Raw genomic sequence first — 21,646 nt, forward strand, 5'->3', positions numbered from 1 at the left:
AGTGTGGTAGGCTGTTAATTTCATCTTTAACTATGTCCAAGCACCTCGTATTGATTATAGGCTATGTGATGTGTAGGCGTGATTTTGATGATGATGTTGCTCCATCACCCTAATTCTGACAAATTCAACCACGACTGTTTTTCGTGACTTTTCCCTATGAAAAATATGGCAATTGGCAACAGGTAGCAACATCTTAAATCATCCCTAATGACTCCTTTTATTTGGACAGTCACGCTAAAAGGTTGTTTTAATTAGGGGAGTGTAGGCTTTGTGACGGAGATAAATGAATTAAGTGTGAAACGACTGCAATCTTTATATTCCTCCTAGCGTTTTTTTTTTTTTTTTGGACGGAGTCAAAGCTTAAAATCGACTCCAAGAAACCTGGAATCGTAAAATCAGTGAGTGAATCTTTTGAATGAACTGATTCAAAAGAATCGAGTCGCTGGAATGAATCAAAACCATGCTCTTACTCTTCACTGGCGTAGGTTTAGCTCCAAACAGAGACACTTCTGTTTCGGACACATGTCTATGATCTCAGACAGCAGTCTGTCGTGACCCTTGCTCCCGTTATAACGGATAAGATCTTTTAGGCCAGCGAATAAGCGTTCAAAAAGATTACGAGCTTTCAACTTGATTCAGAGCCGTCATCTGCTTATCACCTGCTCAACCACACCCATTCTACAGGTAATCATCGCGAGATTTCACTGACTGGTTTCGGTCAAAATCTCGTGTTAGTTTGTGGGAAGTCGTGAAGTTTATTTTGAAAACAACAACAAATGTGAACGGCGATCTTTAAGCAAGTAAGTTGTCTTTTTGCGGTGTGTTTACAAATATTGTTCGCTATATTTGTTAAGACAAAACGAAAGTGTAATGTTGTTGTTGCTGATGTCAACTGAAACTAGTAGACAGGTGAAACTTACCGATACTGACCCGCAGGTTGCTTTGCGTTAAATTGCGGCAGAAACCCGAAACGTCTTTAGTTAATAGAACGGTTAATACGATACGATTGGCAGGCTTGTATTTTCAAAATACAATCTCATTTACTGAAAAACATGTTTACTGTATTGTTAATGATATATAATATAGAGATGTTTCTCTTATAAATCCGTCCACATCCCTGGATCTTACGGTGAGTCCATACACAGAAAAATCAGTCATTCAACAACTTAAATAATTATAAACATAAATAAAAAGTGTGTGTGTGTTGTGTGTGTATGTATGTGTGAATATATATATATATATATATATATATATATATATATATATATATATATATATATATATATATATATATAATATGAATGGTATTATATATAATATGAATGTCTTACCCCGTTTTGTATTGGGATATTTGGTTTCCCTCAAAGTTGACCTGGCTGGGGGCCCTTGGTTCTGTAAAATTTGAAAATCTCTGCTATAAACACATAATACACCAAATCATCTTTCCCTCAAGAAGCAATGAGCCAGCCATCCAGAAACCATCGTGCTCAGAGAGAGAGAAACGGGGGAGACTATAGTGAGAATAGAGACAGAGACCCCCGCGGCCGACGGGACGGTCCTAGTGACCGACGATCCGGCAGCGAGAGGTGAGACGACATAGCCTACTACCTGTTCAAACAAACAACAATACAAATTTACACCACAAAAAAAAAGAAATTGATTTTTTTGGGGGCTTTTGAATATTTTACGTCATTAGAAGTTTTAAATCATGTATGCTATATCTGACCCAGGTCTTCCAGCCAGCCCCCATACTACCCCAGAGGTTCTCAGAGACCTGTGAGGAGCGCTCCTCGAGAGCAGCACCGGGAGTCAAAGTGCACCCACATCTGTTCCAGGAGAGGTAGGCATTCACAGACGGCCATAACTATGGATGGGAGACAAATGTTGCAGTATGTATGTTTGAATGCATCCAAATAACTTCGACAAAGAGCCTAAACCTGTTGCTGGTAATTCTCTGGATTGGGTGTCAATTCTGGGATCATGATTTTTTTCGAACATACAGATACACAGGTCTGGTTTTACTCTAGCTCAAACCACACCTTCTGACACGACACTATGTATTTACCCCTTTCCTCCTCTCACCTGGTCTAACTGGTTAAGCTTGTTGATACCAATCTTTCATCACACCTTTACTGTGTTCCGTATAGCAGACGTATGTAACATATCTCACTCTTGTTTAATCATACGCATGCCCCAGGTATAGCATCACTGTTTATGTGTACTCTGACATTATCTCAGAGTGTTATACAAATGTATTGTTTTATACAATTATATATATTATTTTTCAAAATATTAAAATATTTGTGCTGTTCACTTGATATTATGTTAGCAGGTGACCTTTATAGAGTGCAACAATGTCCGACCCTTTTTCAGCAGTACTTCTTCTGCATGTATTTTTTCCTTTTTTACCCTATATATAGGGGTTTTAAAAAGTCTTCACTAAAGAGTTCTCAGCTATGAACCAAGACAATCAGCTATGAGGTTGAAACCAGACACTTTCAAACTTTGATTTGAAGTAAAAAAGTTTTTGAAAATCGGACAAAACGACAAAAGCACAAGATTAAGGTCTTAAAGGGTTAGTTCACCCCCCCCAAAAAAAGTCGTCATTTAAATGGTAAATGGACGGCATTTTTATAGCGCTTTTAATAGACCCTATGGCCATCCAAAGCGCTTTACATATTGCCTTATATTCACCCAGTCATACACCGACGGCGATGTCAGCCATCCAGCTCGTCGGGAGCAGCTGGGGTTAGGTGTTTTGCTCATGGACACGACAACACTTGGTCAGGTGGAACCTGGGATCGAACCAATAACCTTCCGGTGGTTCAACCTACATGAACCACTGAGCCACTGCCGCCCAGTTTACTCACCGTCATGTCGTTCCAAACCCGTAAGACCTTAGTTTGTCTTCGGAACACAAATGAAGATATTTTTGATGAAATCTTAGAGCTCTCTGACCCCTCAATAGACAGCAATTTAATCACCACTTTTAAAAGGTCCAGAAAGGTTTTAAAAACATAGTTAGTTGTTATATTTTTTTTTATTTTTTTGCACACAAAACTTATTCTCATCACTTCATAAAATTAAGGTTGAACCACTGTAGTCACATGGACGATTTTAACAATGTCTTTACTACCTTTCTGGTCCTGTTAATTACGTTGTTGTCCATGGAGGGGTCAGAGAGCTCTTGCATTTCATCAAAAATATCTTCCTTTGTGTTCCGAAGATGAACGAAGGTCTTACAGTTTTTGAACGACATGAGGGGGATTATTTAATAACAGCGTTTTCATTTCTGGGTGAACTAACCCTTTAACGGCTTTAGTGAGGGGAAAACTTCAAATGAAGATTTGCAAACAGCAAAATAGAATGAAAAACTATGGAGAAATATAAAAATACTAATTTGTAAATGTAGATTTTTATAATAGCATTACAGCTGAATTTGACAACATGACTCTTACGTCATTCACAGTGCTTTATAGAGTGGGCGGAGCTAAAGAGCTATTTTGGCCTGTTGCTTTTTTCTGACTCTCTGATTGGTTTATTTTCTGTACAGCATCATGGGTAGTGTAGTTTTTCCCAGGAATCCCACTGTTAAACATGATTATTTAAAAAAATAGGCTGAAATAATGTGAGCTGGGGGGTATTGCAGAATGCAGGTTATGTGACATACCCGGGGATGTTTGAGAGTACCGGTAACTGAGCGGATATCCTCAACTTTCAGGGTATGTGTGTGTGGCTGCTCCAGAGCAGGTTATGTTCCAGGGTTAGTTTGATTATTAGGTGTGTGTTTTAAATAATGAATATAGTTATTAAAGATGCACAATGCAACTTTCCGTCCGCTAGAGGGCGCCTATTCTAAACAAATGTGTAGTTTGATGACGCCAAGTGTGAGCGCAGTATCTTGGGACATGTGGTCTTCACCTCACAGCCGGTGGAAAATAGGACTTGGGCAGAAATCATGTTTATGGATGCGGTTATTAACGTTACTGTAGTGTAAAGCAGAGCAGGACTGAGTGTTGTGGAGCTGAGCACGGCTGCCGGAGCGATTGTTATACAAACACACGGCTCGCGAGTACCGGGACTTTTATTGTGACGGGACGGGACACAGTCACCGGGCGTGTGCACTTCCGCTTTTTCCGGTCATGATTATAAGGTAAAGCAGCTCTGTTTATCATATCAGATACATTTAAGTGTGTTTAAAATTATGTTATGACGTTACTCTGTGCATTCGCTTGGCGCTGCTGTGACATGTTCACACTGCTAAGAGAAAAGCGCTTCTGCCAAATGAAACCGAGGGTAGCGCTGATATGACGCGATTGACAGGCAACTCGCTCAAACGCTATGCAGAAACGTCCCAGTCCTTAGTTAAAATAGCAATTTTCTCACAATTAACAAATAGTTGGAAACGTTTGGGATATTGTAAGTACTCAACTGAACAAAATGTATAGCACTGGCCTAGTAGTTTTTGGATATTTTACTGCAAAAATACTACATAGTGCACCTTTAATAAAACCAAATTTGTTTCAGTTATATAATATACAATACTATATATTAATAATTCTAAAGAATTTGAATAACAAATGTTTACATTATAATGCAATTCAAATATATGTATGTTATTGTCATCTCACACATGGATCTGCATTCAGTTAATTAGCATCAAACAAACAATAAAATTCGTAAAGATTACTTATTAAACAAAGACATTGAAAAAATTATTGCACAACCACCAAATAGGTGGCGATGTGCACTTAGTAGGTTATGTAAATCGCCATTAAACAAAAGAAGAAGAGGAAGTAGAATGGTGCACTTCTTCTTAGCATCTGTTTCCAATTATTGATTCATGAATCTGTTGAGAATGTCTTGGGTGGTGTTAACCAGGAACATACTCTGAGTTGTCTGAACTTACTCCCGGACTCGTTTTTGAAACCAGCATACCTCGATTAAGCAAGGTTTGGGTTAATCAATTGAGAGTTCAAGGATATGTGACGGTAAGTTAACCTTACTTTCTGGGATACCCCCCTGACGTCTTCAGCAGAAAAATACCATCGATAGCTCACAGTTGGGCTGTCTTTAAAGGTGTATAAATTATTATTCAAAATTAATTTCCCCATGGAGTTTTTACTTCCAGAGCATTACTGTTGCACTCAATTGGCATGCTTGTAAAAACAAAAGTTATTTAATAAAATGACACATGCGCGGATGCATACAAACTTACTCAGTTGTACACAATAACAGAACATTTTGTAATTTTTGACTGAAAAATTTTAATATTGGATAAAAACTGATGTGTAAAAGTCATAGACTGTAAAAAAAATATGGACGTAGTGTCCATGATGTCACCCATAGGATTCTGAAGTGAAGTTTTGAAGCGTTAAGTAGGCCGTTTCCATCTTGGCAACGCGTCATCGTCTCGCCCGGATAACAGAAAATTGGCAAAGAGGCGGGACGTGGGCGGAGCTGAGGTTACACGATGACTAACAGACAGCGGATAAATGGCCATCCACCTGTCAATCAAAGTGACCACGCCCTTAATTATGCAGAAATTAAGGGTTTATATAACGTGAAACGAACTAGTTCTAAAAATATTCACCACCCTCACAGTTGTCATGAAGGGCAAAATTAGCCATATAGACCAAAACCAAAATTTGTACCAGGCTGTAAATATGTTTTTTTTCTGCTGTAAATTTGGGCATTTTAACATGGAGCTCAATGAGATTCTGCTCCTATCTGGAGCCTGTCCCTAGTGTCCAGAAACTGTGGGAGGTTGCCACTTGGTAAAAGCCAATCTTAAATTTTCCAGTCATGTTTATGATACTGCTTTTACTATTTTTCTTACAGTGTCTGTGTGTACCTGAAAACATAGCTGTGTTTAATTTTGGGAAGAGGGTCCCTCACCAGATGGTCATCATATTTGGGAGTTTAAGGCATAAAGTTATAAAACCCCTGCTCAAACAAGTTTGCAGTTTCTTATGTAGTTGCATGTGTTTCTCTTTCAGGTATTGTGTTGTTATGCACCATCCTGACCAATGCGTTGGTGCTCATCTGCGTGGTGGCTGCTCACATGTCACAGATGGGAATGTCTGCGATGGGTATGGGCGGCACAAGCTTTATTGACGCCATTATCCCTTTTGAGGGGACGGAGCTGCAGAAGGTGCGTGAACTTGACATGCAGTTCGGGCAAATGAGAGCACCTCTAGTCTATGGAGGCGTGGCCTTCAGCCTCACATTTGGTGTGCTTTCGCTCCTGTTTGTTGTGTCCGGCAGCAAACCGGCCCACAGGCTTCCACGGAAGATGCTAATCGGACAGTTTGCATTCCAGATCATTGGTGCAGTGGCTTACGTGGTTGCTGTAGGTTTGTACCTGCATTTCGTGATCTATGTGAACTCAACCGACATGTGCATTCAACGCGAACGACTGTACGCTCGTAACGGATATACCTGGATGAACTGTAGCGTAAATGGGGGGGATGCATCCGTCGCACTGTTTGGAATCATAACCGCAATTCTGTACGCTGCTGGCGCCTTTTTGACGGGAAAAACTATCCAGGGTGTCAGAAGTTACTTTAAGGAGCGTGAGCGCTACAAAGCCGAACGAAGAGAAGAAACCAGCGCACCTCAAGAAAGAACTCTTAATCCTGACATCTATGTCTAAGTTGTGCTGCAAAAATGTGGACTGGAACTATCAACTGGATGTATATAAGCTGATTTTAAATTCTTTCCTTTTCTTTTTTTACATTTTTTAAAAATTTTATTAGTGTGGAATTTTGCTGTTTAAATATTTCAGTTAATATTGAATAAATCCTGCATAAAATAAAAATGAAGCTGTAGCATTTAGCCTTATAAATAAAAAATATTTCAATCAATAGATATTAGTAGAATTATGTTATTTTTAGACATTGCTATTGAATATTAAGTTATGCAAAACATTTAAAGCAATAGTTCAACCAAAAATGAAAATTGTCATAATTTACTCACCTTGATGATGTGTTCCAAACCTGTATGACTTTCAAAAACTGAGATATTTTGAAGGGTCTTCAATGGTTTGTTTTGGTTACCATTCACTTCCATCATAAGGTAAAAAAAACACCTGAGACATTTCTCAAAATATCTTCTTTTATGTTCCATAGAATGAAGAAAGTCATAAATGTTTGGAGCCTTTAAGCTTGTTGATTCTCTATGGCTGATTGTCCAATAGGGGGCAGCATATACACGTGCAATTCTGGCCCCTCAGTATAACCTCATTTTTACTATGATGTATGACCTTAGCATTACAGCTGAATATGATTTTAGCATTCATTATACAATCTTTTATTTTTTCCACTGTGCCAAATGTAATATGTTTCTAGATGATATTAAACATTTTTTAAAAAAAAGATTCTTCATGGATATAAAGTTGTTTGGGATTCAATTATATATACAGGTCCTTCTCAAAAAATAGCATATTGTGATAAAGTTAATTATTTTCCATAATGTAATGATAAAATTTGTACTTTCATATATTTTAGATTAATTGCACTCAAACGGAAATATTTCAGGTCTTTTATTGTTTTAAAACTGATGATTTGGGCATACAGCTCATGAAAACCCAAAATTCCTATCTCAAAAAATTAGCATATCATGAAAAGGTTCTCTAAACGAGCTATTAACCTAATCATCTGAATAAAATAATTAACTCTAAACACCTGCAAAGGATTCCTTAGGCTTTTAAAAACTCCCAGCCTGGTTCATTACTCAAAACCAAAATCATGGGTAAGACTGCCGACCTGACTGCTGTCCAGAAGGCCATCATTGACACCCTCAAGTGAGAGGGTAAGACACAGAAAGAAATTTCTGAACGAATAGGCTGTTCCCAGAGTGCTGTTTCAAGGCACCTCAGTGGGAAGTCTATGGGAACGAAAAAGTGTGGCAAAAAACGCTGCACAACGAGAAGAGGTGACCGGACCCTGAGGAAGATTGTGGAGAAGGACCGATTCCAGACCTTAGGGGACCTGCGGAAGCAGTGGACTGAGTCTGGAGTAGAAACATCCAGAGCCACCGTGCACAGGCGTGTGCAGGAAATGGGCTACAGGTGCCGCATTCCCCAGGTCAAGCCACTTTTGGGCTACAGAGAAGCAGCACTGGACTGTTGCTCAGTGGTCCAAAGTACTTTTTTCGGATGAAAGCAAATTTTGCATGTCATTCAAAAATCAAGGTGCCAGAGTCTGGAGGAAGACTGGGGAGAAGGAAATGCCAAAATGCCTGAAGTCCAGTGTCAAGTACCCACAGTCAGTGATGGTCTGGGGTGCCATGTCAGCTGCTGGTGTTGGTCCACTGTGTTTTATCAAGGGCAGGGTCAATGCAGCTAGCTATCAGGAGATTTTGGAGCACTTCATGCATCCATCTGCTGAAAAGCTTTATGGCGATGAAGATTTCGTTTTTCAGCACGAACTGGCACCTGCTCACAGTGCCAAAACCACTGGTAAATGGTTTACTGACCATGGTATTACTGTGCTCAATTGGCCTGCCAACTCTCCTGACCTGAACCCCATAGAGAATCTGTGGGATATTCTGAAGAGAAAGTTGAGAGACGCAAGACCCAACACTCTGGATGAGCTTAAGGCCGCTATCGAAGCATCCTGGGCCTCCATAACACCTCAGCAGTGCCACAGGCTGATCGCCTCCATGCCACGCCGCATTGAAGCAGTCATTTCTGCAGAATGATTCCCAACCAAGTATTGAGTACATAACTGAACATAATTATTTGAAGGCTGACTTTTTTTGTATTAAAAACACTTTTCTTGTATTGGTTGGATGAAATATGCAATTTTTTTGAGATAGGAATTTTGGGTTTTCATGAGCTGTATGCCAAAATCATCAGTATTAAAACAATAAAAGACCTAAAATATTTCAGTTGGTATGCAATGAATCTAAAATATATGAAAGTTTAATTTTTATCATTACATTATGGAAAATAATGAACTTTATCACAATATGCTAATTGTTTGAGAAGGACCTGTGTAAAATTCCATAAGCAATAACTGGAAGAGCCTCAAATTTTTCAGCAACTCTAAAAATACATTTGTGTTTCTGCTTTAGCTGTCACGCTCTTAGAGCTGTCTTCAGTTTGTGATTGAGAGGCAAAATCACGCAGCTCTAGATACAGCTGGAATGTAGAATGCACATACTGGTAATATTTAACCATTATGACCCAGTTACAGTCAATGCATGGAAAAACATCTCACATAATTTAAATTATTTAGAAATCAATGGATTACTTGACTAAATGTTATATACCAGGACTTTCCAACATGCAAAGAAAAAAAAGAAGTGTCCACTATTACTTCATCATATGGCCATTGTGTGACTCAGGGCTTTTTCTTTGTAATAGGGAGGTGTGTTCCCCTGGTAGGGTTTCTTTACTCATGCTGGCCACACAACAAGTGGTGACAACGGGTGAGCACACGCACATACACCACAACGGCCAAAGTACATGTGAGCTCAGTCGCGGACCAGACAAAGCCTTCCACTGCCTTTCTTTTCTCTTTTTTTATTTTCAGACGCTCAGAAGGTTATCGAGAGGAGATTTAATCCGGACAGAAGGGTGAGTTCTTTCAGGTGTTTTCTATTTATATATTCAATGAAGACAGCACTCAGGTGAGCGATCATTTGTGTTTTGTTTCTTAACGGAACTAGTTGGAGGTTGAAGGTTAAACAGGTTAAGGATTAAACTTACTGTAGATAAGTGACCTGACGCACGTATGCCGCAGCACATGGTGTAGGTGTGCAGTGCTGAAAGTGAAGGTGGATGAACTTTAAGAAATCTGATCTGGTGTGAACAGGGAACAAGGTGAGCAGATCAGATCTAAAGTTATAATATTTTCTATTTTGCGGTACATGGACAAAATAAACCTTAGCTTGAAGTGGAGAATGGGTATGTATGGAAGCAGGTATTTATACTGAGACGTAAATGGAAGCTAGAAGTGAAATGATTATAAAGTCCTCTCTGTCTCTTATGTCTTGTCAATAGGTGTGTCCACTTTGTGCCAGGTCAACTCAAAAGAAATGTTCTGATTGGCTCACTTTGAGTCTCACTTCAGTTCAATGGATCTGTTTTGCCTCTCCACCATCACATGACAGGGGTCAGACAAATGTCATTTAAAAGACTGGCTGTCATGTGTTTATGTATTGGAAGCTGAAGGGGTCTTGGGCAAAAATAGCACTTGGTTTATTGAACCTTAAACAAGCATTATTTTTGACACTGATCCCATGTATTAGCCTGAAGTGCAGTAGTAATATGAAACTCTTTTTTTCTTTTTCTAGAGGAATAGAGATACTGAATGAAAAGAACAGAGAAAGCATCCTTGATGTGAAACAGAGAATGTGTCTAAGCAAAAGCAAAATATGTCTTTGATCTCGTGACTCCTTGATAAGGGAACTGTGGCTGCTTATTCAGACTGGTTTCAGTTTCATGTATGCATGTATTTTTAAACTCCACTTTCGACATTTTCTTTCTGTACACTACAGTTCAAAAGCTTGGGGCCCTTTTTGTTTTACTTTAATTCAACAAGGATAGATCAAATGTATTAAAGTTTCTTATATTGACAGCCTACATTTAGATAAAAAAAGCCATTAACATTGTACATCCTTTTCAAATAAATCGTTATTTTAAACTTATAAAAATCAGTTTCCAAAAACAAAACAAACAATTAAGCAGCATGGCCAGTTAGTTTACCAAAGAGACAACAGTGACCACGAAAAGCATGTTTGAGATGAAATATGGGACTTGTCTGAAAAGAGCATATGTGTGCAAAGAAAATGACTTGAACAAGATATTTTTATTTCCAAATTAGGCTTTGTCAAATTATGCAAAAAGTGTTTCATTTTTTGTATTTATTATGCCTGAAATACTAAAAAAGGAGTTTTATTATAAACGTCATGACTATTATTTTTACCATCAGTATTTCCACAACAGAAGATTTCTCTTTTGATGCATTTTAATACACCCATTTAATCAAAGCATGCATTTTTAACTGTATTTGAGGCTAATACATGTAATATAAATAATGTCATGTCATGTACAGGGGTCGGATAAAGAAGTTGATAGCTGAAACACTGGCCAGTAAAGGGTTGGAGGTTTCACGGCTATATATGCACAGCCTCATGACCAATCTTCATAGAGCAATAGCACAACTGAAAATAATGGGAGACATATTAGAGTTCAAAAGAGGACAAATTGTTGGTGCACATCTCTCTGGCTCCTCTGTGACCAGGACAGCAAGTATTTGTGGTAGATCGAGAACTCTGGTATCCAGGGTAATGTCGGCTTACCTCCAAGTAGGAGTAACTGTCGACGCAAGAGGAAGCTGTCTGAAAGGGATGTCCAGGTACTAACCCGGGATTGTATCCAAAAGACATAAAATCGCAGCTGCCCAACTCACTGCAGAATTAAATTTGCACCTCAGCTCTCCTGTTTCCACCAAAACTGTTTGTTGGGAGCTCCACAGAGTCAATATTTATGGTCGGGCTGCTATAGCCAAACCTTTGGTCACTTGTGCCATTGCCCAATGTTGGTTTCATTAGTGTCAACATTGCAAATCTTGGGTTGTGAACAATGTGAAAAATGTATTGCTCTCTGATGAGTCCACCTTTAATGTCTTTCCCACATCTGTGGGAGTTACGGTGAGAAGCCCCAAAGAGGCTCAACACGCAGAATGAAGCACGGGGGGAATCAGTGATGGTTTGGGCTGCAGTATCTTGGCGTTCCCTAAACATTGTACCCTGAAGAGGGTGCCGTGCATCAGCATGGCAGTGCACCAATAAACACAGCAAGACTTGTGACAGAATGTTTGATGAGCATGAAAGTGAAGCTGAACATCTGAACATCTCCCATGGCCTGCACATTTACCAGATCTAAATATTTTTGAGACCCTTTGGGGTGTTTTGGAGGAGCATGTCAGAAAACCTTTTCCTCCACCAGCATCACATAGTGACCGGGCTACTGTTCTGGAAGAGGAATGACTTAAAATCCCTCTGCCACTATGCAGGGCTTCTGTCTGTCATTCTCAAGACTAATTGATGCTGTATTGGCCGCAAAAGGAGGCCTATACCATACTAATAATTTATTGTGGTCTAAAACCAGGTTTCAGCTATGCTGTCCAACCCTCAGAACCTACAGATTTTATTATATATTAAAGTTAAATTTTAACATGAAGATTAATACGGAAAATAAATGATGCATGTGTCCAAGGGCTTGACAAAGCCCTACTGTCTTTTCCATGTATTACCTACCAGTTCTGTTCTTCCATGGATCCTTGCAGATTTTCTCAATGCTTGTAAAGAATCCTGCACATTAAAGGGGTACTTCAGCGCTGGGAAGATGAATCTGTATTTAAACTGGGTCATCAATGCAGTAGAAATGTGAAATTATTTTTGAATTTGGTGTCTTCTAGACTGAGAAAAGACAGAAAATGTATTTTTGTCCCATGGGGATGAAAGACTACAATTCCCAGAATGCTTCGCTGCCCTGTGAGGCCATTCCCAACGCCACCAACTTCATTACAGTGACTGAGTTAGAGAAGACACTACAATTAAAAACTGAACGTGTCTGTTCAGTATAATGAGTCACCGCGCGAGTCTCACAGCACTGAGCACTAACTGCACGAGTGATGAGAGCTGAGGTAATCGCGACTACATTCGCGGCATACATTCACAACTCGAGTTCAATCTGGCGCGTTTCAGTTCATGCCTTTGCAAGCTTAACTTTAATAGAAATGAATTTGAGAAGTTAAAAGACTTACATTGCTCACCATAGCTCTGTTTAAATGATCCTGTCTGCAAGCTGAGCTCTCCCTGCCAGCTGTCTCCCATCCCCCAATGCTGGATTCAAAACATGCGGAAATAGCTCCCTCTGCTGGCTGTAGTCTTTAGCCTCTGGGCAAACATTCCTCCTATGATGCAAAAATCGTCATTTTGCATCATAGGAGGAATTTTTCCAGAACTAAAATGCATAAATCTCTTATCTCAGGGAGATATGAGGGGGGAAAGCACAATAATTTGAATATTCTCCAGGGTTTCTACTGATACAAAGCCATATGCTAATCGCTGAAGTAACCCTTTAATGAACTGACGCCTCGTCTCGTCCTCACTGCAGATCTCCTCATATGAGGGAACATTATCATGATGGCGGATGGATCCGAATTTGACCTGAACTACGTTACGGAGCGCATCATTGGTGTCACGTTCCACCAGTCCTGCGCAGAGCAGACGTACCAGCACAACCTGCGCAGCATCACGCAGATGCTGCAGTCCAAACATGACGATCAATACATGGTGAGCAGGCAAGAAAAACAAATTCATCACATGTCTGTGTGTCTGCTGACCGTCTGTGTCAGAGTGTTACAATTGGGGTCACATGCAGCATAACCTTTATTTTCCTGCTTGCAGGTCATCAACTTATCCGAACATAGTGATGAGCTCAGCAGGATGAATCCCAGGGTAAAGTTCAGCTGTGTTTAGTGACTGATGTTGCAGATGTGTGATGGAATGTGCACTATCGCTCAAAACATTGGGGTGATTTTTAATGAGTCTATTATGCTCACCAAGGCTGCAGTTTAAAAAAAAAACAGCAATAGCAGTAATATTGTGAAATATTATTACAATTTAAAGGGGTAGTTCACTTTGAAATTAAATGTTGATATGTTTTAGCTTACCTCATGGGCATCCGAGATGTAGGAGTATTTGTTTCCCCAGTAGTTTCAATTTTGATCATTTTAGGTCAAACCGTTCTTGTCTGTGCCTCACAATATGCAGGTCTATGGTCACCACCTCAAAGAGCATACACAGAGAAGTCCAAATTAAACAATCCCCCATCGTAAGTACACACTGATGGCCTAAGACACAAAACTAACGGTTTGTGTGAGAAAACGAACAGTATTTATATCGTTTTTACCTCTTGTACACCACAGGAAACACGTAGGCGCACCCTCGGATCAGTCGGACGTAGTGGTGTACAAGAGGTAAAAACGATATAAATACTGTTCGTTTTCTCACACAAACCGCTCGTTTCGTGTCTTAGGCCATCAATGTGTACTTACGATGGGGGATTGTTTAATTTGGACTTCTCTGTGTATGCTCTTTGAGGTGGTGACCATGGACCTGCATTATGTGAGGCACAGACAAGAACGGTTTGACCTAAAATGATCAAAATTGAAACTACTGTCTTCAGTAAGTCTTCAGTGTTACATGATTCTTAAGAAATCATTCTAATATGATGATTTTCTGCACACGAAATTTTCTATTATCAATGTTGAAAACAGTTGCGCTGCTTAATACTTTTTCCGGAAAATTATACATTTACAATTATACAATTATACATACAGTTCAAAAGAACAACATTTATACATTTTTTTATTAATTTAATGCATCCTTGCTGAATAAAAGTATACATTTCTTTAAAAAAAAAATCAACTAAATTAAATTAAAAATCCTCCTGACCCCCAACCATTTGAACGGTAGAATACTGTACGTATAACTGTTGCCTCACATCTTTGTTAGGTGGTGGATTTGGGCTGGCAGGAGTCTCACGCTCCATCGCTCCATCTGCTGTGTTCGCTAAGTAAAAACATGAACAACTGGCTTAGCGCACATCCTGAAAATGTGCTCCTGCTGCACTGCAAGGTGTGATTTTAAGTTATTTGCACTTTATTCTCAAGTTAAAAGTTCATTATTTGTCTCTGGGACTAAAGGAATGTCACAGTTGGTTAACTTCTTCCTGTCTCTTATATAGGGCAGCAAAGACAGGGTGGGTGTGGTCATATCCTCTTACATCCAACTATCTAATGTTACCACCAGGTACAACTTAACAATTCATATCCTTTGTTAACAAGTCAAAATATCTTTAAAAAGACATTTGCCTTCTAGACAAGATGCTTAAAGTTTGTTCACCACACAATGATAATTGTTGCTATTAGGATTTTAGGATTGTGTGAGAAACAGATTGAAATGTTTGATATATTTTTTTAGGGTTTCTGACCACAAGACTCAACTAATCTCTGCAATTCTCTATCTTTGATTCTTGGAGAGTCTTTTTCCACTCAAACTCTCCTCCTCAACGTGCATTAGGACGATATAGACACGCGTCCTCTTACAGGCAGATTTGTAACGATTTTAGTTGGTTGGTACGTCTTAATTATTGTGTAATTAATGAACGTCTATATCATTTTGCTGCACATCAGAACTCTATTCTTTGGTTTTACTCATTGTGATGAATGATTAAGGGGATTTGGCCTTTGTGTTTCCTCATATTTATACTCCTGTGGGCCAGGAAGTCATGGCTGGACAACTTCATGCTCCTAGTCACCCTGGTGTGCTAAAAAAAGTAAATATGACTGTACTTTAGAGATATTTTACTCATAAGAATTTCTAGGAGAGCCAATAATTGTGGCCAACATGCATTAGAGAAATATATTTATTTATAATGTGAATTTCCCCCCACTTTCAATTGTTTTACTTCAATAAAAGATTACCATTTTGCAATTTGTGATTTTGAATAAAAGATCAAAATGACAAACAATGCATATGTATTTTCACAGCCACCATCATGTTAACACAGGGTGCCAAATTGGAGGGCACTGTAAGTCATTATTCACAAAAATACTGACTAAGTTCATGAGCAAATGTCCAGTTTTTTGCCAAATCCTTATTTTACTTTTACTTTACTTTTCAATGAATTGGTAGACTGGGTAAACCCAGCCTGATCTGCCGGTGATTTGATTTCGCCCTGCACTCAGTCTGGAAACCCGTGCATTAATTTCTACTGCTTCTGTTACACTTTTGCGGAAACCAATTATAGACTGGCTTATCCACCTGCCGTGCTATTGGCGGATTTAACACGATGACAGATAGAGAAACAATGGGTCGGTGCCTGTTAATCATGCCTCTTGTGATCTGATTGGTTAAAGACTATCCAATTGCGTACAGAGTCATTCGAATAATGCTCGTTTTATCATGACTCTTGTGCAGTACAAAATACAGAGCAGACTCCCCAGACCAATGTTCAATTTTAAATTGAGCTTGGTCTGGTGATAGCCAGACAGATGAATTGGTTGAACTAGTTCACAAATCCAGTCTGAATGATTTGTTCAGTTATCCAGTCTCAGAGATTCTCAAATTTACAACTTGCAGGCGGAGAAAGATTATAAGAGCAACCATTCTTTGTAATTTCTCATTTGTGTTCCAAGGAGGAATGAAAGTGAAATGGTTTTGACCTTGAATTGCAATTTTTGGCATGTACAGTATATTATTTTTTTTGTGTGTGTTTTTTGGAAGAGACCAAAATATATATTTTATAGCTTTGTACATTTATTTGTGACTGACCCGTTTCATTTTCTCTTGTACCTAGTGAGGAACATGCATTAGATCTCTACTCCATGAAGAAGTTCTGCAGTGATAAAATGGTTAACCTCATGACTCCATCTCAGAAAAGGCAAGGCTCATTTGTTTATGCATTAACTTTCTTTCCCTCACTTTGTTCCTGTACACAGAAGGGGAGAGTTGGGTATAATTTTTTTTTTAACAAGTACCTTCTGATACACTTTACCATACTGCTACTTTATTGGAAAAATTTCATTATTCTATTTATTCAAATCAGGGGAACACTTTATTTTAGCGTGTTTTTACGCATTGCATGTAGTAATTGCTATAAATGGAGCAAAATTACATGCAACCTTAACTATGCCCTAATCTTACCCGATATTTAACTATTTGTAGTTAATTATTATTACTCAGTACTTAAATGTATAATTGCACTGTAACATAGACACCTTAGAATAAAAAAATTACCCAAATCAGCATATTAGTATGATTTCTGAAGGATCATGTGACGCTAAAGGTTGGAGTAATGATGAGGAAAATTAATCTTTGTCATTGCAGGAATAAATTACATTTTCTATAATATATTCAAATAGAAAACCTTATTTTAAAGTGTCTGGTGTCACAGAGTGTGCATATGACGTTTTGGCTCAAAATACCCCACAGATCACAAATCTCACCACTTTTTGAGGGTGAACAAAAATGTTGTGTGTGTGTCCTTTAAATGCAAATTGCTTTCAAGAAGAGGGCGGAGCTTTAAGAGCTTGTGTGTTGCTAAAAACAGGATCACCTCAGGCAGACACTCACTTAAAGGGGTACTTCAGCGCTGGGAAGATGAATCTGTATTTAAACTGGGTCATCAATGCAGTAGAAATGTGAAATTATTTTTGAATTTGGTGCCTTCTAGACTGAGAAAAGACAGAAAATGTATTTTTGTCCCATGGGGATGAAAGACAACTATTCCCAGAATGCTTCGCTGCCCTGTGAGGCCATTCCCAACGCCACCAACTTGATTACAGTGACTGAGTTGAAGACACTACAATTAAAAACTGAACGTGTGTGTTCAATATAATGAGTGAGTCACCGCGCGAGTCTCACAGCACTGAGCACTAACTGCAGGAGTGATGAGAGCTGAGGTAATCGCGACTACACTCGCGGCATACATTCACAACGCGAGTTTAGTCTGGCGCGTTTCAGTTCATGCCTTTGCAAGCTTAACTTTCATAGAAATTAATTTGAGAAGTTAAAACACTTACATTGCTTACCACAGCTCCGTTTAAATGAGTGCCTGTAGCTGCGCTGAGCTCTCCCTGCAAGCTGAGTGTAATCTCCCATCCCCCATGCGCGAGTTCAAAACATGCGGAAATGGCTCCCTCTGCTGGCTGTAGTCTTTAGCCTTGGGGCAAACATTCCTCCTATGATGCAAAAATCGTCAATTTGCATCATAGGAGGAATTTTTCCAGAAATAAAATGCATAAATCTCTTGTCTCAGGGGGATATAAGGGGGGAAAGCAAAATCATTTGAATATACTCCAGGGTTTCTACTGATACAAAGCCATATGCTAATCGCTGAAGTAACCCTTTAAAGGTCAGAAACTGTTTAGCCTTTTAATGTTCAAACTTGAGTCAGACAATGGTGGAGAGACTCACTAAGATGTGACAACAGAAAATGTATGTAGCTGGTGTGGAGTTAGCTATCTTTAAGTCATTGATTAGCATTCTGTTATGATAATCTAAAAATTGCTCATGTGGGAACTGTTGCACAGAGCCAGGCAATACATTTGTTGCGTGTTTCCGCGGACAGGGTTTATATAAGATTTTAGGGTTGGTAATGTCACTAATCCAGGAAGAAGCTTGTTGTAGTCTCTACTATCTTGTTGTAGTCCTTAAAAAGCTATTTCTTTAAGAAAGAAGATATCAAAAAATATCTCCCTTAGCTTTGAACTTTGAGCTTTGTAACTTTACAGATGTTGTTTATGCTTAAACAGCAACATTTACACTAACTAAAGTTAAAAAGATGAAATCATAATTAACCACCCCTTTAAATTGTAATAATTTTTCCAATATTACTGTATTTTTGGCACTTGGTGATAAGAGACTTTTGAAAATTAGTTTTCTAAATGGAGATGAGGAAAATGTTGTAAACTTTGCTCTTAACCCATTCTCCCCCTATTTTATAAGGATTTCCATTGAGAAGAAGTGTTACATATGAACTCTGTTGCTTTCCTCCTTGCATACTGAGGTTTTGGTCATGTTATGGCTTTTGGTCACTCAAGAGTATGTCATGAGTGAAGGTTTCACTCTAGACAGCGGTTCAGGGTCACACATGAAAGGAAATCCCTCCTATGCAGTCTGGACGTCCTGACATTATTCCCACTTCCCTTTTCTGTGAAACATCTTCATTTGTGTTTTGGTACTGACTTTGTTTTACATTATCCTATAAGCCATCACTCCTTATGCACAACTAAGGAAGAGTTTTTACTTGAAACTTCTTACCCTGCTGTTTAGTGTATTATCATTTCCCTTGGCTTATGCTCTCCAATTTCTATTGACTCTAGAAACACTTTTTCAGTAAAATTAGTTATTGTAAAACTTCAAAAATCGCAACATAAATATTCTGCTCTGATCTGTTGCTGGAACAACACAAAGAAGCTGTTTTTGGCAACACTGTAAAGAAGCTATTTGTTCTCTTTGATAATGTAGCGCACCCAGAATAGCAGTAAATCATGGAGGAATGTTGAGAAATGCGTTGTGTTTTTGTATCTTTTGAATTAGTAATACTTTTCACACCTGAAATCAGTTAGTTCATCCAAAAATAAAAATTCTGTCATTAATTACTCACCCTCATGTTGTTTCAAACCCACAAGACATTCGTTCATTTTTTTTTTTTTTTATCAGATCTTTATTATGAAATCAGAGGTTTCTGTCACTCCATTGCCAGCCTATGCAACTACTACTTTCAAGCCCCAGAAAGGTAGTAAAGACTAGAGATGCTCCGATATTGAAATTTTAACCGATACCAATTATAAATCTGTATATTTGAAAGCCAATAACCAATATATTGGCCAATAAATCTAAATCCAAATTTTGATGTAATTTTTTTTAAGAGCAAGTCAACACAATCATGGTGTACAGCGTGGTGAATAATCCATTATTTATCGGCTTTAATATTTTATTTTTGGGACGATGACGATAGCTTTAAAAATGAACTGTGGCTGGTATTTTGTGCGTCCCTAGTAAAGACATAATAAAAGTAAACCATGTGACTCCAGTGGTTTAAACGTTTCATGAAGTGACGCAAGTGGGGTTTTTTTTGCACAAAAAACATAATTTACCACTTTGTTTACATAATATTAATCTCCAACGCACATTGACACAACAAATGTCTGCTATCATGCATTGTGGTTCTCTTGTGGACACGTTGGTGATTAATATTTGGTAAATAAAGTGATAAATTATGTTGTTGTTGGGTTTTTTTTTCCCGCAAACAAAGCACTCGTGTCACTACATAAAATTGAGGTTAAACCAGTCTCATGACTGCTCTATTGATGTCTTAAACTACCTAGGGCTTGAAAGTTGCATAGGCTATGACTGAAATCTCTCAGATTTCAGTTTTAAAAGATCTTCATTTGTGTTCTGAAGATGATCGTAGTTCTTACGGGTTTGGAACAACATGAGAGTAAAAGATGATGGACATTTTTGGGTGAACTTCTCTTTAAAATATTCATGCATTCTTTCTTCCCCCCCAAGCCCCATTGGTTTCCCATTAAGGCCAGACTGATGCTTTTTTTTTTTTTTTTTGGCTGTTTTATTTTCGACTTCATCTGAGTTGTGCTGGTGTTGTGAGGCTTGATTTACCATTGTCTGGTGTCCGTATGAGTGACTGATATGTTTGTGGATGGTTCAGGTATGTGCAGGTGTTTGGCAGGCTGCTTACTCACCAGATCAACATAAACCCTTCCCCGCTCTTCATCCACCGCATTAATATCCATCCCATTCCTGACTTCCACCCTACAGGTGAGGAAAACATCCATATATCCTACGTCCAGTCATTTAAGTTTTAAGTGAAATTGAAAAAAAAAACTACCTCAGTAATCTTAAGTATAAGTTCACCCAAATATGAAAATTCTGTTATCATTTACTCACCCATTTGTCATTCCAGACCCGTATGATATTCTCTTTTCTATGGAACACAAAAGAAGATACTTTGGACATTTTGGTGATCATTGACAAAAACATTCTCTTCTTTTGTGTTTCACAGAAGAAGAAGAAAAGCATACAGGTTTGGAAAGAAATTAGCAAATTATGACATTTGGAAATGAAAGCTGTGTTTATTAACATTGAATGCAATTGTTAAGCAGTTTTTTTTATTAATCTAACAATATCAACATTTAAATCTAGATTCGTGGTTTTTGAAATGTAATATTTAAAATATTTTGTTGAATATAAAATATTGTTTGTTCATAACAGGTGAATTAACTTGAAATGTTAAAAATGTACTCATTTGTTTTATGCATAAATTAACCGATTAATAAATGCTGTAAAAAGTATTTCAATAGCAGATTCTTCCAAAACCATTTTATCTAAGCTATGAGCTTATTTACAGTAGGCTATGTCAACTGTATTTAACTTAATTTGTTTTCTCCAAGGAAGTTGAGTAGAAACATCTGAGACAAAGATAATTCTTAATGGCACAACTGAGATCTATATTAAGTGAACTAAACAAGTGTAATACAATTTTCCCCTGGGTTTGTTTGTTTTCAGTGTGTCAACTGTTTATCAGAGTGTATCAAGGCACGCAGGCAATATACACATCAGGAGTGCAGTAAGACTGTTGAATATTATATATAAATAAACATTTTAAAAATCTGGGCATATTTTGTATCATCATGTTTGTCCATGTGATTATATTTAGAATATGTGTATATTAAGTGCTTGTGTAACTCTCAGTCAGGTTGCCGTAGGTCAGACGGACAGTGTGTGTTTTGTTCTGGAACCCCCACAGATGATCAAAGGTGATTTCATGGTGAGACGTCTCTCTGTCTCTTACACACGCACACACATATTGGTTTACCTATCATTATGAGGACATTCCATAGACATAATGGTTTTTATACTCTACAAACTGTATATTCTTTTCCGCTAAACTACCCGTACCCCTTAAATTGCCCATCACAGGAAACATTCTGCATTTTTACATTTTTAATAAAACATTGTTTTGTGTGTTTTTAAAGCTATTTTTTTATGAGGACACAGGAAATATCCTCATAAACCACGTTTACGTTGTAATATCAGT

General features: G+C 38.2%; 2 protein-coding genes across 8 annotated transcripts in view; both read left to right on the forward strand.

Moving 5' to 3' along the window:
• Positions 1-160: 160 nt before the first annotated feature.
• Positions 161-6,868, forward strand: si:ch211-191a24.4 (uncharacterized protein LOC100150331 homolog). 6 transcript variants are annotated; one of them, XM_067417144.1, is made up of 4 exons: positions 161-182; positions 1,457-1,586; positions 1,731-1,840; positions 6,000-6,868. In XM_067417144.1, the coding sequence occupies exons 2-4, from the start codon at positions 1,459-1,461 to the stop codon at positions 6,653-6,655; spliced, it is 894 nt and encodes a 297-aa protein (XP_067273245.1). In that variant the 5' UTR covers positions 161-182; positions 1,457-1,458; the 3' UTR covers positions 6,656-6,868. The 6 variants fall into 6 exon arrangements, with proteins under 6 accessions (XP_067273245.1, XP_067273244.1, XP_067273243.1 ...); XM_067417143.1 differs by lacking the exon at positions 161-182 and adding an exon at positions 477-684 and having other exon boundaries at positions 1,454-1,586; XM_067417142.1 differs by lacking the exon at positions 161-182 and adding an exon at positions 477-684.
• A 2,560-nt stretch (positions 6,869-9,428) lies between these two features.
• The window catches only part of tns3.2 (tensin 3, tandem duplicate 2), a 64,608-nt gene continuing 52,390 nt past the window's right edge, over positions 9,429-21,646 (forward strand). For both annotated transcript variants that reach the window (XM_067417122.1, XM_067417123.1), the window contains exons 1-9: positions 9,429-9,583; positions 13,133-13,311; positions 13,426-13,476; positions 14,536-14,658; positions 14,768-14,832; positions 16,382-16,465; positions 20,258-20,367; positions 21,115-21,175; positions 21,301-21,376. In XM_067417122.1, the coding sequence (XP_067273223.1) occupies positions 13,159-13,311; positions 13,426-13,476; positions 14,536-14,658; positions 14,768-14,832; positions 16,382-16,465; positions 20,258-20,367; positions 21,115-21,175; positions 21,301-21,376 (723 nt within the window). In that variant the 5' untranslated portion in view covers positions 9,429-9,583; positions 13,133-13,158. The remainder of the gene's footprint in view (positions 9,584-13,132; positions 13,312-13,425; positions 13,477-14,535; positions 14,659-14,767; positions 14,833-16,381; positions 16,466-20,257; positions 20,368-21,114; positions 21,176-21,300; positions 21,377-21,646) is intronic.

Source organism: Pseudorasbora parva, chromosome 15 (genome assembly GCF_024679245.1).
Source record: "Pseudorasbora parva isolate DD20220531a chromosome 15, ASM2467924v1, whole genome shotgun sequence".
In the NCBI taxonomy this organism is placed as follows: Eukaryota; Metazoa; Chordata; class Actinopteri; order Cypriniformes; family Gobionidae; genus Pseudorasbora; species Pseudorasbora parva.